The 15,774-nt window shown below is 42.8% G+C and overlaps 8 protein-coding genes across 8 annotated transcripts; 6 read left to right on the forward strand and 2 right to left on the reverse strand.

Annotated features, from left to right (window-relative positions):
- The first annotated feature begins 1 nt into the window (after nucleotide 1).
- V1512DRAFT_34195 (uncharacterized protein) lies at nucleotides 2-974 on the forward strand. The gene is made up of 2 exons (XM_066918349.1): nucleotides 2-531; nucleotides 586-974. Exons 1-2 carry the CDS (start codon nucleotides 283-285, stop codon nucleotides 748-750), a joined length of 414 nt encoding a protein of 137 aa, XP_066770829.1. The 5' UTR covers nucleotides 2-282; the 3' UTR covers nucleotides 751-974.
- Nucleotides 975-1,016: 42 nt separating this feature from the next.
- Nucleotides 1,017-2,410, forward strand: V1512DRAFT_264756 (thiamine pyrophosphokinase). The gene is made up of 3 exons (XM_066916752.1): nucleotides 1,017-1,259; nucleotides 1,307-1,383; nucleotides 1,437-2,410. Exons 1-3 carry the CDS (start codon nucleotides 1,094-1,096, stop codon nucleotides 1,983-1,985), a joined length of 792 nt encoding a protein of 263 aa, XP_066770830.1. The 5' UTR covers nucleotides 1,017-1,093; the 3' UTR covers nucleotides 1,986-2,410.
- Nucleotides 2,411-4,108, forward strand: V1512DRAFT_264759 (aspartic peptidase domain-containing protein). Its single transcript, XM_066916753.1, has 2 exons — nucleotides 2,411-3,651; nucleotides 3,709-4,108. The coding sequence occupies exons 1-2, from the start codon at nucleotides 2,515-2,517 to the stop codon at nucleotides 3,742-3,744; spliced, it is 1,173 nt and encodes a 390-aa protein (XP_066770831.1). The 5' UTR covers nucleotides 2,411-2,514; the 3' UTR covers nucleotides 3,745-4,108.
- A 41-nt stretch (nucleotides 4,109-4,149) lies between these two features.
- On the reverse strand, nucleotides 4,150-6,920 carry V1512DRAFT_34328 (Metallo-dependent phosphatase-like protein). Its single transcript, XM_066918350.1, has 3 exons — nucleotides 5,821-6,920; nucleotides 4,682-5,772; nucleotides 4,150-4,627 (listed from the first exon to the last, which is right to left on the reverse strand). Exons 1-3 carry the CDS (start codon nucleotides 6,632-6,634, stop codon nucleotides 4,622-4,624), a joined length of 1,911 nt encoding a protein of 636 aa, XP_066770832.1. The 5' UTR covers nucleotides 6,635-6,920; the 3' UTR covers nucleotides 4,150-4,621.
- Nucleotides 6,921-7,179: 259 nt separating this feature from the next.
- V1512DRAFT_227209 (WD40-repeat-containing domain protein) lies at nucleotides 7,180-9,513 on the forward strand. The gene is made up of 3 exons (XM_066913871.1): nucleotides 7,180-7,502; nucleotides 7,545-7,653; nucleotides 7,700-9,513. Exons 1-3 carry the CDS (start codon nucleotides 7,377-7,379, stop codon nucleotides 9,334-9,336), a joined length of 1,872 nt encoding a protein of 623 aa, XP_066770833.1. The 5' UTR covers nucleotides 7,180-7,376; the 3' UTR covers nucleotides 9,337-9,513.
- Nucleotides 9,346-10,453, reverse strand: V1512DRAFT_291999 (Alpha/Beta hydrolase protein). The gene is made up of 2 exons (XM_066918279.1): nucleotides 10,067-10,453; nucleotides 9,346-10,017 (listed from the first exon to the last, which is right to left on the reverse strand). The coding sequence occupies exons 1-2, from the start codon at nucleotides 10,344-10,346 to the stop codon at nucleotides 9,416-9,418; spliced, it is 882 nt and encodes a 293-aa protein (XP_066770834.1). The 5' UTR covers nucleotides 10,347-10,453; the 3' UTR covers nucleotides 9,346-9,415.
- A 546-nt stretch (nucleotides 10,454-10,999) lies between these two features.
- V1512DRAFT_264769 (mitochondrial 54S ribosomal protein mL54) lies at nucleotides 11,000-11,998 on the forward strand. Its single transcript, XM_066916754.1, has 2 exons — nucleotides 11,000-11,199; nucleotides 11,248-11,998. Exons 1-2 carry the CDS (start codon nucleotides 11,100-11,102, stop codon nucleotides 11,505-11,507), a joined length of 360 nt encoding a protein of 119 aa, XP_066770835.1. The 5' UTR covers nucleotides 11,000-11,099; the 3' UTR covers nucleotides 11,508-11,998.
- A 129-nt stretch (nucleotides 11,999-12,127) lies between these two features.
- V1512DRAFT_209470 (Ribulose-phosphate 3-epimerase-like protein) lies at nucleotides 12,128-13,046 on the forward strand (the record flags this gene model as incomplete). The annotated part of the gene is made up of 6 exons (XM_066913470.1): nucleotides 12,128-12,164; nucleotides 12,209-12,396; nucleotides 12,447-12,643; nucleotides 12,689-12,743; nucleotides 12,799-12,916; nucleotides 12,970-13,046. The coding sequence occupies 6 exons, from the start codon at nucleotides 12,128-12,130 to the stop codon at nucleotides 13,044-13,046; spliced, it is 672 nt and encodes a 223-aa protein (XP_066770836.1).
- Nucleotides 13,047-15,774: the final 2,728 nt, after the last annotated feature.

Below are 15,774 nucleotides of genomic sequence, written 5' to 3' on the forward strand. Positions count from 1 at the left end.
CGAGAAGGCCTTGCAAATTTTAAGGTTAGGGTTATATGATGAACTTGGGGAAGCGATCAAGGTGAGACAACTGTCTGAATAGCAATCGCTGCCGATCGCATTTTTGAGCCGCACAATTGGTGTGGATCGAAATTTTTGGGCAAGGCCACGTCAATAATAACTCCGCTGAATTACGTGGATCGTACGGCATTTAGTGTCAGCCATCTTCTGAACAGTATAATACCAAGTGGATGTCCACAACTACTTTCTATCATCTAAATAAACTACACGTCCACGTATTAGATGAGTTTAGTTACGCGAATCTCCTCACCACTGCTAGAGGCTGTAACGCCGGCATCCTCGCCTCCATCACCTTACTCTTTTCCATCGCTCTCTTTAGCTGATGACGTGGCCGCACTAACTTCTGAATATGCTTCAATGTTACCGGAGATTTCGCCTGTTCCATCGGATGATGACATCTCTACTGCTGTTGATATTAGAACAAAAGAAAATATGAGTGTGAGAATGTCTGTATCGCTCCGAGGATGGACAGTAAGTTTATGTTACATAAGTTGACTTGACTTTGTTGCTAATATTTTCTTTTAGATTGATCAGATAAACTGCAACGATCCGGCTATTCGATCGCAATGTCTTGAGATTGTGGGCATGACGTATGAAGATCCCGAAGCTGCTTTGCTGCGGATATCTCCAGCATTTGCAAAGGATTGGCAAAATCGTCTCATTGAACAGTTAGAAATGCTTGCTCAATGATTCGATTGGTTCAGCAAAGGTTCCGTTTTATGGGGAAGGCGTTTTGGTATCACGTTGTATGGTATTCTGGGCATTAAGGACATGCATGGATTTAAATGGATGGGTAAATGAGCTCAAGCAATTGGACAAAATGATAATAATAGCATTGTAATATTTTATTTTAATGAAGCCAACTATGACACTGTTTTCTGTAATTGTATGGTCTGGTCCTATTTTACTATATTATACGTAACAGAAATTACTTGGACGAGGACAGCAATGAATGGGTTAGGGCTGTTCACAATCCCATGACAGTAAGTAATATTAATCGTTGTATACTACTAAAGCTACACATGCACACGCGATGCCAATTACAGAAGACGACCTCACGAATGCGAAGACTGTTGATAGGGCATGGATGATGCTACCATCCGACGACATCAAAGACCATCATGGTGAACCGTATGCGCTAATTATTCTGAACCAGCCAATTGGTGACATAGACATGCTTGACCGGGTCTGGAAGAACGGTAAGTGGTTGTGCTGGATTGTAATAAACATTATTTAACGTGATCAGCGGCTGTGGTTGCATGTGCCGATGGTGGGGCCAATAGATTGTATAGTGCATTGGATGAAATGTCGAGGGTGAAATACGTACGCGCTGAGCAATATATGAAAATAAAAACCCGAGTCTGACACCAAAGTAGCTTCCAGACTTTATTGCTGGTGACTTGGACTCATTAAAGGTCGATGTCCGCACGTATTATGAAAATCTAGGAGTCACTGTGTATCACTCAAGTGATCAGGATTCTACGGATTTCGGCAAGTGCCTACTAATCGTTGACACCAAGCTCGGGAAACGTACGAGCAACGGCAATCGGATTGGGGTTGTGGCATTAGGAGGTACAGGGGGCCGTGTAGACCAGGCGTTCCACTCTATTCATTCTCTTTTTGTGCACGAGTACGGACTGGAACAAGATAGACGAGAGGTTACTCTACTGTCTGATGATTCTCTTACATTTTTGATAGGGGCAGGAACAAGCAAATTATTTACGCCGAGAAGTGTTTTGGGGCCGACTTGTGGCATTATACCCGTCAGTGGACCCGCAGTTATTTCGACCCAAGGCTTGACTTGGGATGTTTCTGATTGGGAGACTCGATTTGACTTGCAAGTTAGTACGAGTAATGCAATGGAAGCCGATGATGTATTCATTAAAAGTGACGTGATATTACTGTTCACGGTAGAAGTGCCATAGAAGCAAGGTGCATTGAGATATTATCTTGGATTACTTTGAGAAATCGTAGCAAGAGCATACGACATAGATCAACTATAATTTTGAGGCAGTAGTGTATATATATTAATTATACAAGTGAACTGGCTAGCGCATATGTCCGTCGATGGGCTCTCGGTCACATCGACGCAATCATGTTGGCAGAGTTCAGTGAGCGATAAGATGGCGGCGATCCGTTCCTGCATATGCGTCGGTTTAGCAAGAATTTTGTGACATGACAAACAAAGTTTCGCGTACCGTCCGCCACTGAACCCTAAAGCCGTGTGCTTACAGGAACAAGGGTTTAGTGTATGGTGGCAGGTCCAAACGATGTGAACAGTTAGTGCCGGGTCCGAAACCACGTGCAGCCACTGTTCTTTTGGAGTCCCGGACGTTGACTGCTGCAGCCATTTTACTTCTTAGATCCCGTCGTCGCCCTCATTTATATTTCTTCATCTGATACAGTCGTTACTTCTTCATTTTTGCTTCTGGTAGTCAGTGTGGTAAAATAAGAATGAAGTTACTGCTGCTCGTTCTTGTGACACTCATTGTCAACGTTTCGGCCTTCGTACCTTACTATGGAAACGATGCATTCGATGCTCCAGCTGTAGCTCGGTTAGATATCAAAAGAAGAGGTGGCAGAGTCTACTCTCCAGATTCTATTGCAGATTTGAACAGATTTCAGGAAATTCTCTCTACTTCGCTGGAGCGATACGCACACACTAAACGTGAACTTCAAGGAAACCGCGTTGTGCGCAAAGCATTGCCTATTAGCGATAAATTAGCCCCAATTGGCTCTGATGGGTCCTGGTTTTCAGAGGTTGAGATTGGCAAACCAGCTCAGAAGATTCAATTCGACATTGACATGACGTCTTCTGATTTCTGGATAGATAGTACAACCTCAGTAAGGGGTACCGCCTATTGGAGTGACAAATCAGAGTCGTACATCACTAATCTGCAGAGCGTCTTCAGAGACTGTACTTCATCCAAAGACAACTTGATGTTTGGAGACAAGCAATTCACCGTCAGTTTTGCCCATTGCACTCCTCCACGAGCGTCAGTGAAAACTCTTGATCCATCTGGAGGCATGCTCGGCCTTGCTCATTCTACTCTCTCTCAAACTACAGTACCCCACTTCTTCGAGGAGGCTATGTTGAACCGTGCTCTGGGACGTTCGATGTTTGGCATCGAGTTCAAGAAGGATGACCCAGAGACTGGCGCCTATCTTTCGTTAGGCGGTATGGCCATGCAGCATGACGACCCACTTTGGTCGCCAGTCAAGACCTATGGATTTTGGCAAATTCTATTTAAATCTTTAATGATTGATGGAAATACTGTTCTCGACAACATTCAGGGCGTCATTGATATTAGTTCGCCGTTCATTCTTGCCCCGGTTGAAGATGTGCGTATGTTTTACAACGCCATCTCCGGGTCTCAGCCGCTCGCCAACGGGTTCTGGTCTTATCCGTGCTACGAAGACCCTAAAGTTCATATCGAACATTCTGGCTGGCTGTTCCCGTTCATAGATGTGTCTCTTGGAAAGGTCAAAGATACTTCAGGATACTGTGTTGGACCACTTGTAGAGGCCGATTTAGGCGGTTTATGGGTCATTGGCGAGCCGTTTCTGCGGGGCGTTGTTTCTGTCTTTGATGTAAGTTTGTACACTCTATTCCCATTGATCAAGGCTAGGCTAATCTCGTGTTTCTAGTTCGAGCAGAATCGAGTTGGAATTCGAAGCCTCTAACTCTTGTGGCTGTTTTTGATTTGTTTCATATTATCATCAGCATGGTTTGTTACTCACCTCGTTATCGCATGTTTTCGGTTGCTTTGGTTCTCCTTGTGTTTTTTTTTTTTTGCTTTTGTCAAAAGATTATTGTACGTCTGTTTAGAAGTTGGGGAACGTGGTTCGTTATCGTTTTACTTGACCGAAGTTCTAGAAGCGCGTCAAAAAAAGTTACTTTAGACTGGCTTCCACCCATTTTGTGTTTGCTCTGTGATACAAGTTCTATTAGCGTTGTCAATGATTTCATTTTTATAGGGATATATGGCTAATTTATGTTACGAATTATGATTAAATGTATTAAATATACAGGTATTTTTGAATATAAGCACTATGGTTGTGTAGCATTATCATGTGGCTCAATTATTTTATGCGAATTGTATTAATGAGGCATATTTTATTTAGCTTAGCTTAGCTTGGGTCAGAGTTTTTTCAAGTTGCTAATTTGGGTCTAATTGTCAAATTGCCCGCCACCGCGTCAACCTGATCAGCTAAATAAATTGTTGTAAGTAAGCCTTGTGACTCCGAACTTGTCAAGCCTAAAAAACTAGTCTTAAATTTCGATTTTAAGAATTGCAATAAAACATATAGGAAAAAAAAATAAAAAAAAATAAAAAAAAATAAAAAAAACTGGCTAAGAGTGTCACGCGTCTATAATAAGTTGAAATTCATCGAAACTGCGTGGTTATGTGTAATTTGCTGGGGCGCGATATCGTTCATAGAGCGCAAAGCAACCCAACTTAACATGTTTTAACAATTAACTTTGTACAGTGTTTTTCTCTTCAAAATTATTTCGTTACGTTTATCTTATCGAATTAGCTAATATTATACAATTTGTTCATCAATTCTATCCAGTAAGCGTAAGCGGGTCTGCATACAATAGCGATGAAAAACTTTATACCTTAACTTTTCCGTTCTCCACCAATTTCTGTAGATCCACTCTACCCAGCAGCTCACGCTCGGTCCCGTACTCAAGTCGTTTCCATGTCACGATACTTGCCTCATTGGTATCAATCTCAAAAAGTCTAAGCCGCCGTATGTATCCGCCATAGCCTCCATACCCACCTAAACCAGCTCCACCTCCATGACAGAGCCAGATCCCATGATCATCCTCAAGATTGGTTGCCGGCCCGAGCTCTCGCTTATGCTTCCTCAACTTCTCGTTCTTATCAATGTCGAACTCGGCTTTATGCTGCTTGAAGTAAGCAGAATTGCTGTAAGACCTATCAAACATGCAGAAATCGTTCACATGATCGTGGCCAACACTTACAACACTCACCCCAATCTCTTCCAACACCGACCGTGCTCCAGTGTTGTATTTCGGCGCTGTAGATGGCTCTCGGTAAGACCCAACAAATGGATTTGACGTATTGCGGTACTCAGTCAAAGGGATGTGAAAGAATGCCATGGACATGTGCTTCTTGTTGGAAGTAGATGCCATTTTTGGCGTAGTATACTCACTCCGCAACGGACTTAGTTGCCGATAACTCGCAACCAAAAATTCCAGTTGTGACTCATCAATCCAATTATATCCTGGCATTTTCTTTGGATTGGGTGAGTATTTGTGCGTATCCAACAGGTACAGCGTCAGCGCGGCATGATCTTCTTTGTTTGCCAGCACATTCAAATAATAATTTCCCACTCCTTTTGCAAACTCCGGACCAGGCTGTGATGCTGAGTATGGTAGTTGCGATGCAATTTGCATCAAATCATTCCGCGACAAGTTTCCTTCATCGTCATGATTGCCAAACGTTACTGCAAACGGGATCTTTCTCTCAATTAAAGGCGCAGTAGCCTTTAACAGGGCAGACTGAGCATCAGGCGATGCATCACCAAATATCTCGTCACCTGTAAGTACCGCAAAATCTGGCCTCTCGTCATCTAGAACCCGGTTAATGAAAGCTAGTGTACGTGGGTCTGCTTGACAGTCTTTTGCCGTGTCTTCAGGATAGACATTTAAACACCTTCCAACGCCAGTGGAAAAATGCAAATCTGTAAATAGTAAGCTTATATAGTTCCGCCAAGTTAATTCCAACGCACCTGCTAATTGTATAATTTTAAACTTGTTTTGATCATTCAGACGTAGCCGAGGAATGGGATAGTCTTGAGTTCCACCGAACCTAATAGTAATGCGTGGGTGTGCTTCACTACCAAAAACCAAAGAGTTTGTTTTGTCTCCCTTTAAAAACCAGCCAAATCGAGGATCAACCGCATCAACTCCGTAGAGTACGTCAACATCAGAGACAGCAAAATCTGTCGGATGACCAAGTTTTATCCATAAATTGCTTGATCGCAACACCCAGTCACCTTTGTCATCAACTTGACTATCTGATTCTTCAGCCTGACCAGCAGCCGAAGTCTTCGTGATGTGTTCGAGGTCTTCACGGCCTATAAGTCTCGCTGGTCTTGTGTCTGCAATTGCGGCTAATGGCGACGATGGCCCAATATGTAAATCTAGCACAACAGTATCCATTGGTTGCACATCTGCTTTGGGCTGCTCACGCACAAACACATACGATCGCGATAACCATGATTGACCAAGCGAGAGCTCTTTTTCTATCCGTTTATAATCTTGAATTTCACACCATGAACCTGACAACGGCTTCAACACTAACACACAACTCTTCGTACGAATATCTGTAATGAGAACATCTGGTAAGCTTTCTCTGAATTTGTCCGTGGGCTGGTCGTCAGACTGCAATTGCGTCCATGCCGACAGGATATCAGAAGCCGTTGAACTAATAGCAGCAGATCGATTTCCAAATAAAAGTAACAACGACACTGAGAGTGCAAATATCACAAGCAGACGAGATCGTAGCAGCCGCCGACATAAAATAAATATACGGGAAGACATACCGCCGGCTATTTCTGACGCGGAAACTGTCGGCGAAGACGGAGATGCAGCTGTAGTTCGAAGAACAGACTTGTGTTGCTCCTCAAACTCTGAACGACGGCGGCGACTGGACGCCACTGTTGAGTCTATGGTTTGCAAAGCAATAAAAATGACCGCCTTTTTCTTTTTTCTTTTTTTTCTTTTTTTTTTTTTTGCTTCTGGCTGACAGGAGTTTAGTCCAGAACGGTGTGGGAACGGGGCCTAGCAGTAGCAGCAGCACCAAGGAAGGCAGCAGCAGAAAGTGCATGAGAAAGCGTGCGGCTCCGCGTTTAGTTTGGCGGCTGTCTGCATACTGTCCTAGCCCAAGTATAGTGTTGTCACGTGCTACTTTATTTACAGTTTGCTTGTTCATATTGTGGATAGGACGCGTCAATTTTATGAGCGGCAAGCCTCATGCATATGTGACCCATTCGTGATTTGCTGCTTTTTTCTACAGTTAGAAGTCTCTTTTTTTTTTTTTAAAGCAAAAAGTACAAACAACATCATAATAGTAAAAGAAATTGTAAAACCGCTCTTCTTTTTATCTATTTATATATATATATATATATTGTGCTGCACGTGCTCTACTCAAAACCACGGGAAAAGTGAGCCGCATTACACAATACCCTTATTTTTATAATCATCCTAAACTACTCCTTACATTCATGACCAGACTCTCAAATTAAGTCCAAGTTAGCTCTGATTTGGTCCTGATCAAAACGAGATGAAAGCACACGCTCTTACTTTGCACTGGCACACAGATAATCAACCTATTTACAGTGCAAATTTTCAACCAACCGCTGCTGCAAACGGTAGACTCGCTACTGCGGCAGGTGACAATAACGTGCGCGTAAGTAGATCATTATCTGCTTGTTCAGTGCTGAATATTTAGATATGGCGTGTTGATCTTACTTCTGAAGGCTTGTTTCCTAGAGTCACGTATTTGTCTACTTTGACAAAGCATACTCAAGCTGTAAATGTTGTTAGATTTGACTATCACGGTACATACAAATCAGTGCTAGCAGTTTTAAGTTTAACACTTTATAGGTTCTACTTTAGCATCCGCTGGGGACGATGGAAACGTTATTTTATGGCAGTTGGCTACAGATGTGGATTCTTCTCGTGGTTTTGGAGATGATCCGGATGCTCCAGTCGATCGTGAGACTTGGAGAATTAAACACTTGTGTAGGTCCTCAATGGCTGAAATATATGATCTCGCGTGGTCTCCTGATTCCCAATACCTAATTGCCGGTTCAATGGATAATGTTGCTCGCATATATAGCGCAAGTACAGGGCTGTGTATCAGACAGATTGCGGAGCACAGTCATTATGTTCAAGGTGTTGCATGGGATCCCTTAAATGAATATGTTGCGACACAGAGTTCTGATCGGACAATTCATATTTATACCTTGAAGTCTAAAGATGGCCAGTTCTCACTAAGTACGCATCACAAGATATCTAAAGCAGAACTCCCGGTTAGTCTGCGTCATGCAATCGATGTGGATCTGCCACCACCTACTCATCATTTAACTTCTGCATCTACTGCGCCAACATTTTCGTCACAGACTGCAGACTCTCCGACAGCTTCAACGCCTGGCACGCCGTCTTCAATTTCGTTGCCAATGAATCCGCCAGTGTCAACACACTCTCGCCGTTCTTCATTCGGCAATTCTCCGTCCATACGTCGATCTCCGTCTCCATCTCCCGCTTTGCCGCTTCCTGCGGTGCGACCGTTAGATTCACCAAAACTGGGATATAGGATGGTGCAGCTCTATCAAAACGAAGGACTGACCTCGTTCTTCCGTAGACTTACATTTTCACCAGATGGCAGCTTGCTTTTGACACCAGCCGGGCAGTATAAAATTTCGACTGCAACGGGTATAGAAGAAACATCGAATACGGTATATATATATACCAGGGCTGGACTCAACAAACCCCCGGTCGTATATCTACCTGCTCTCAAAAAACCGGCCATTGTTGTGAAATGCTCGTCTGTAAGGTACAGGTTGCGCGAAGGCTTGAGAGGTACACAACACATCACGATTGATTCTTCCTCAGTGGACGGCCTTGAAATTTCTTCACTGTCAGAGTCTCAAGAGCATAAGGAGTGCCCTCCTACATCTGCGCCAGCACATATACCGCCAACAGGATCAGGCAAACAACAAGCCTTTTCTTTGCCTTATCGGATTGTATACGCCGTCGCAACGCAAGACTCTGTCTATATATACGATACTCAACAAAGTCTACCGTTATGTGTTGTGTCTAACCTCCATTACGCGACATTTACAGACTTGACTTGGAGCGTCGACGGCCGTATTTTGTTTATGACATCGACAGATGGATTTTCATCTGTTGTCGTGTTTGAGGATGGTGAGCTGGGTGAAAAGTACGAAGAAGCAGAAAGTAATTATACTCCGGCACAATCACTTGATTCTGAGGTGAGAGACATCGCCGACTATTATTCTCCGACCCCGGTTTCAATAGACGATCAGGATGGAGACATGCCGACGTCAGACACGGAGCGGACACCAATTATCAGTCCAGTACCACAGATAGCGAACTCATTTACAAATGAGCAAACACAGAAGCGATCAGCAGAAAATGATGTAAGTGGGACAAGCAAGAAACCGAAGAAACCGAAGCGCATAGCCCCTGTGCTAGTAGGGGAGGTTAGAAGGAGTTAGATTTTACGATTGGGAATAGAAAGTATTTCACATTCGTAATGAGATGTTTCTAAACGAATTTACATACATCTCTTGTAATTCAAAGCACACCAAGATGCTTGGCAGCATGCTCAACATGATCTTGCGCGAATGAGGAGACAAAGTAGTACGAGTGATCGTAACCTTCAGCATAATTTACTTTAATTTGATCTTCCCGTCCTACCTCCTTAGCTGCGGCAGTGAAATTGTCAATGAGTAGTTGACCGGCAATTAAAAAATTGTCCGCGGTGCCGCAAGTAATCAAGATATCCAAGTCACGCCCAGTGTAACACTTGATAAGCTCTGTGGCATCATGGAGTTTCCACTCTTCTTTAGTGGCAAGGTACCCGCCGAACGCTTTCTCACCCCAAGGACAGTTGGACGGATTGGCAATTGGAGCGAAGGCAGATGTGGACTTGTACTTGTCGGGATTTTTTAGAAACAGAGTCAAAGCACCGTGTCCCCCCATCGAGTGACCTGTAAGAGAAACACGACTCTGGTCCAGCACAAGAAAGTACGAATAGAGAGCAGCAGGAAGTTCGCTTGTGATATATGTCTCCATCTTGTAGTTCTGGGACCAGGGCTCAGCAGTAGCATCGATGTAGAAGCCAGCAGCGGAACCAAAATCATAGGCATCGTGTTCACCAGGGTGATTAGAGCCTCCTAAATAAATTAATACTCAGGCTTGTTTCATCGAATTTGGCTTGCTTACGAGGAGAGGTATCGGGATACACTACGGCAATACCGTACTTTGCAGCCCAATAGTTGAAAAAACCTTTCTCTGCACCGTTATCTCCGGTGCAAGTCAGACCGGCTAAGTGCCAAAGAACGGGAACTTTTGGAACTGCCCGACCGAATGCACCAGGAGGAAAGAAAACATTGAGGGCCATTGTACAACCCAACACAGCGGATTCGTGAGTAAGCTTAACTAGCTTACCGCCATAAGCAGCGATTGTCGCTGTAGCAGTGAAGTTCATTGCAGGAGTTGCCATTGTTTAGTATTTCTAGTAAATAAGATAATGAATCAGGTGTGGAAAAATTGCGGTGTTGAGGTACTTGCTGATCATGTCCCGGGAGCGGCTTTGAAAAATCATATGACGTCGCGCTAGTTGAACCACTCACGTTAGGACGATTGCTTTTTATATTAATAGTGTATAAAAGAATAGGGAGATTTTAAAAGAAAATAGTAATACAGTTGTATTATGAATTAAAAAGTTTACATATAGTGTGGAAGGTAAGAAATGGCACTTACCTTTGTCGATTTAAAAAGCGAGCAAACTGCAGTACCAAAATACTTCTATTCCCAAGTCAGAATCTATGTAACCGTTAGCGCTTAGATTTATATCAACGTAGAACGCTAGCATAAAAGCTGTGCAAAATCCTCAGAGATCTTGGTGATAAAAAAAAGTCTTCATAATTCACTTCTGGAAGTAGCAAAAAATGTTACATCACAGGAAAAAGCAGTAGCAACGCAATTAAACACAATATATAAACTCACCAACAAGTAAACAGCGCCTGATCGCGGTAATCCATAAGTATTGAAGCAATATCGGGAGTTTAAGGGACAAGAAAATATCTTTCTGCGTGGGAAAGCTATAAGGTTTGAAAGTCACGTGAAAACTTCATGGAATATTTTTGACTGGCGACTGCTTTGTTTAGAAATCTATTCAAACCTAGTATTTAGCTTGGATGAACTGTATTTGAGTCAATCAGTAGAGAGCACTTGACTTTTTGCTTTCGTTGCGATGAATTTGCTAAATTCTGGCAAACTTGGAATGCAGTGTGCGTTGCGATCGTCATTCTGCAAAACTAAGCAAGTGTTTTTAGCGCGGAGATCACTGTCAGGTATACAATATAGAAACAACACCGAATGACAAGTCTGACCTTGAGTAGATGATGAACATGGGAAAAATGCAGCTCGATCATCAGTACCGCAGGGTGTTCGGTTGCGGGGGTGTAACATTTTGAAGAGCGGGCAGGATCCCGTTGCTTTGGCAGATGAAGAGTATCCTGATTGGCTTTGGGATCTGTTAGATCCAGACGCTCAACAACGCAAACTAGATGCAGATCCGGAAAGAAAAGCCAAGAAGGAATGGAGGGCAAAAATGAGAAAAAAAATTAAGACTGATAACTTCTTGAAAAGCATGTCCTGAGCTGTTGTATATAGAACCAAGAATTAGCACTACACATTCTAAAGCTATCTCTGCTTTTTTTTTTCTAGTTTAGTGATATCGGAATCGATAATGAGGAGTGACACAGGTCATCTGAAGTGAATAGAGCGCGACCCCGAGGTCATCAGATACACGAGAAAGCCGTATTATATGCATTTAGTGGATGCAGTTAGTGGAAGTCAAAGTCAAGCTCAAACTTGCACGAGAAAAACGAAGTTCAGTTTAAAGTTGGATTGTAAGTAAATCATGACTGAACAAGCCTTTTTCGACGATAATCTAATCTCTGGTTGAACCACACAAAGATGCTACTGTAGAGTACAAAGTAGTAGAAAAATGTAGGTGTAGTTACAGAATACTATGTAAATATAGAAATTTAGTCAGAATGTATATGTAAAATGTATATAGATGTAAGTAAGTTAAGGGGTGCAAAATGTAGTAAAATGTACAAATACAGAATAGTATTGTAAGAGGGCTAGGGTTTTGAGCCCAAAAGGCCTGTGGATTAGAGCCGTCCGATGTCACGACGTGTATATATACATCTAGAACAAGCGTGTATTGCACTTTATTTAAGAGTCACATAACAATTAGTCAATTGCTTAAATATGCCTGAAGCAAAGATTGCACCTTCTATTTTGGCCGGTAGGTTATAATCATTCTAAGATTATCTGAGCTTATCAGTGTAGGCGACTTTGCCAATCTCGAGTTTGAATGCAAACGTATGATGAAGTCGGGTTCAGACTGGCTTCATATAGATATCATGGACGGTCATTTTGTTCCTAATCTTACAATTGGTGCTCCTGTAGTGACGTGTATTCGTGGTACGCTGCCAAAGGGAGAGAGCTTTTTTGATTGTCATATGATGGTTTCGGAGGTATGCTCGCATTATACAAATGTTATACATACGACTTAACTTTTTTGAAGCCTGAAAAATGGGTAGGTGACTTTGCTAAAGCTGGCGGAGATCTATATTGTTTTCACTATGAAGCTACCAGCAATCCTGAGGCTCTAATTGATCAAATCCACGCTGCTGGAATGAAGGCAGGCTGTGCTATTAAGCCAAAGACACCGGCATCTGCAGTTTATGGTCTTGTTCCCAAGCTAGATATGGTTCTTGTTATGTTAGTACAGGTAAAGATTTTATGTAGCCACTAAACTTGTTTCAGGACCGTTGAGCCCGGATTTGGAGGTCAGAAATTTATGATGGATTGCATGCCTAAGGTAATATCAACTTCACCTCTACATATATTTACTTGATCGGTTTTAATTGGTATAGGTCGAGGCGCTACGGGCGAAGTTTCCGGATTTGGATATTGAGGTTGACGGCGGCTTGAGTATCAATACTATTGACTTTGCAGCGGACGCAGGTGCAAACGTAATTGTTGCGGGCACAGGTAAATTATTGTGTTGATTGTGACTAACTCATGCATAAACTAAGACTGTTCAGGCGTTTTTAAGGCAAACGATCCTCAAGAAGCTATTAGCCAGTTGCGAGAAGCCGTCAACAAAAGACAACTCAAATAAATAGATTGGTATAATCCGAGTGAAGCTGGTAGAAGCTTTATCTTTGAATGGTAAAAGTGATGAAGTCGATTCAAGTAACTAAAGCTTTGTCCTGCAGTTTTTTGTTTAAGGAAGGTTTGGTTGATATGATGTACTGGTCGGTGATGATAGGATATTGCAGTGTGGAATAGTCTAAGATAAGTAACAGAATATTAAAAAACATGACTAAAACAAAGCAAAGTTTTCGAATTACTCTTGGTGACTTCACATATATCCATACAGTGTATGCATTGTTCTCATTCAAGTTTATCGATCCAAGATTCAGTGACATTAGCTGCAAAGTCTACAAAACTGAGGCCGCCGTTTTTAATAGCAGCGTGCGTAAGCTCGAGCCTTTTTTTTTTTCTTTAAGCTAGATTCTGTCTAAACGCTTGTTTATTTCAAGCCTTTGCTTTAGAGTCAACACGAATTAGTGTTATGTTAAGTTTTCTTTCTTGATCTTGGTTTACTCAGCCCAAATGTCTGACCTTATACATAAAGTGACTTACATCCGTGCCTTGCTACTCTTGTTTTTAATTTGACTCAACAGCGAGCTTGTAACTTTAGAAATGATTCAACAGATAACGTATAGAATATGACGTCCCGATGCAGCTCAGTTAAGTTAGCCCAACCTCACTAGTGTATTTACTTGGTTACTAAAGTAGCAAACACACAACAGTAACCTAAAGCGATTATATAGGACAGCCATTCGATGATGCGTTCGGAAGTAGCAGGAGAGGATTCCGAGAAGCCGCACCAACGACTAAAAGACATCAACTCTCTGGTTCTCATTTTATCATCAAATATTTATTAAATAATAGAGAAAATTTTGTTTTACCAGTGTTAGACGCCGACGTAGAAGTAGTAAGTAGTAATAAATAGATAAATGTATTCAAGAGTACTAAACGAAATCTCGAACGTGAGGAACAATACTACGTGGTGCCCGGCACCCTATTTATAATAGTTCCTCACGTTCGAAGCTACGGGTGAGAAGTTAGAAACAGAGATAACAGGATTAATAACAGACAGTACACAGCCACGCTGTTACTCGGACGAGTAGCCAATCACATTGGCTATGTTCACGCCTGAGGGCCCGCGACCTACTGTCGCACCAATCACCTGAGCCCGCGCTCGCACGCCTTACCCTATGCGCGCCCGTTATCCCTCTAGCCACCGCGGCTCCGAAACTCCTTAGCTTCGGCTCCGGATGCTCCTCCGGGCGCACTTCGGTTAGCCGCCATCACAACCAGGTCATCTAATATTTATTGAATTCTCCCAAGAATTGAATGAAACATTAGGAGATACAGTGACCCGAAAATTTTTTTCTCTATACCACCAACCTCTTAGACTCAAAACAAAGTAACGACTTACTTTGTATACAACTATTAAATAAGCAGTGGAGATAGCTATAACAAACAAGTAATAATATCACTACTTGTTCTAGCAAAGAAAACTTGACTAAAACTTGATAATTGTCAATGTGGATGAAGACTTAAAGCATATCTGAATACAATGAGAGTGTTATCTAGATTTCAGAAAATCAAGTTTGTTATAGCTGTCTTTACTACTTGATTAGTAGTTGTTTTAAAGTAAGTTTTTACTTTGTTTTTCTATAGAGCTTCATATTCTAATAGGTTATGAGCCCTGAGCCCGCTATGTCTACGCCAATTGATGCTGATATGCTCACGAACATTCGTTCGTTTTTGCCTACGAACCCTGTGATCACGGTGAAGTTCGATGGAAGGAACTATAAGACTTGGGCGTTCCACACGAGGCTCTTGTTGGAAGAACATGGACTTTTGAGTTTTGTTCTGAACCCAATGGAGGAGCTGACTGCGGAGTTCGCTGATCAAGCGGTTCTGGAAAAGAACGAGAGAAAGACGTATCGATTGTTGTTTAAAACAATTGAGGATCGCACGTCTCAGGATCTGCAAAGACTTGAGCGTGTGTACGACGTCTGGCAGGTATTGCAAAGACTTGAGCGTGTGTACGACGTCTGGCAGGTATTGCAGATGCGGTTCAATCAGAACCAAAAGTCCAGGGGTTTGACCAGCATCAAGGAGTTCTTCGCTCTGAAGCTTGTCTCGGGTGAAGACCCACAAAGTTTTGTTCGTCTGGTTGAATCTCAAGCTGCCGATTTGAAGGAGCTCGGCATTGAGATCCATGAGATGATCAAGATCAGTGTGGTTCTTGATGGGTTGCCAGGTGAGTACTCTGGCACCCGCAATGCAATTAAGGCTGCTGCTTCAAGCATGCACGAGAGCCTTAAGTGGGATGCTGTCATTGCACAGATTCTCGAGCGTCATGCCGAGATGGTAAGTACCGGTGAGGTCACTGTCCAGGCAGGGCTTGTTGCTCGTGACGCACCACGAGTTGCCCGCTATCCGCCTTGTGTGCATTGTCGCAAGACAAACCACTCGTCGGATAGATGCTGGAAAAAGGATCGCATGGCTAAGAAGATCCAAAAGAACAAGGCGTACCCTACTGTACGGAAGGAGGCAGTGGAGACCTATCTGTCAAAGGAGCAGTCTGTTTCTCCTTCTGTGTCGGAACCAACTGCCTTGATTGCATCCACTTCTAAAGACCATGCCAAGAAGAAGGATGCTGACATCAAGCAAACCGGCTTGCCGGATGTTACTGATGCGGCCTCTGCGTTTTCAGCCGCAGATGTACCAATGAAAGATATTGTGAGATGTGGTCTCACTTATAG

The sequence above is a fragment of the Lipomyces arxii genome (genome assembly GCF_038497795.1).
Source record: "Lipomyces arxii strain Phaff 12-163 unplaced genomic scaffold V1512scaffold_11, whole genome shotgun sequence".
NCBI lineage: Eukaryota > Fungi > Ascomycota > Lipomycetes > Lipomycetales > Lipomycetaceae > Lipomyces > Lipomyces arxii.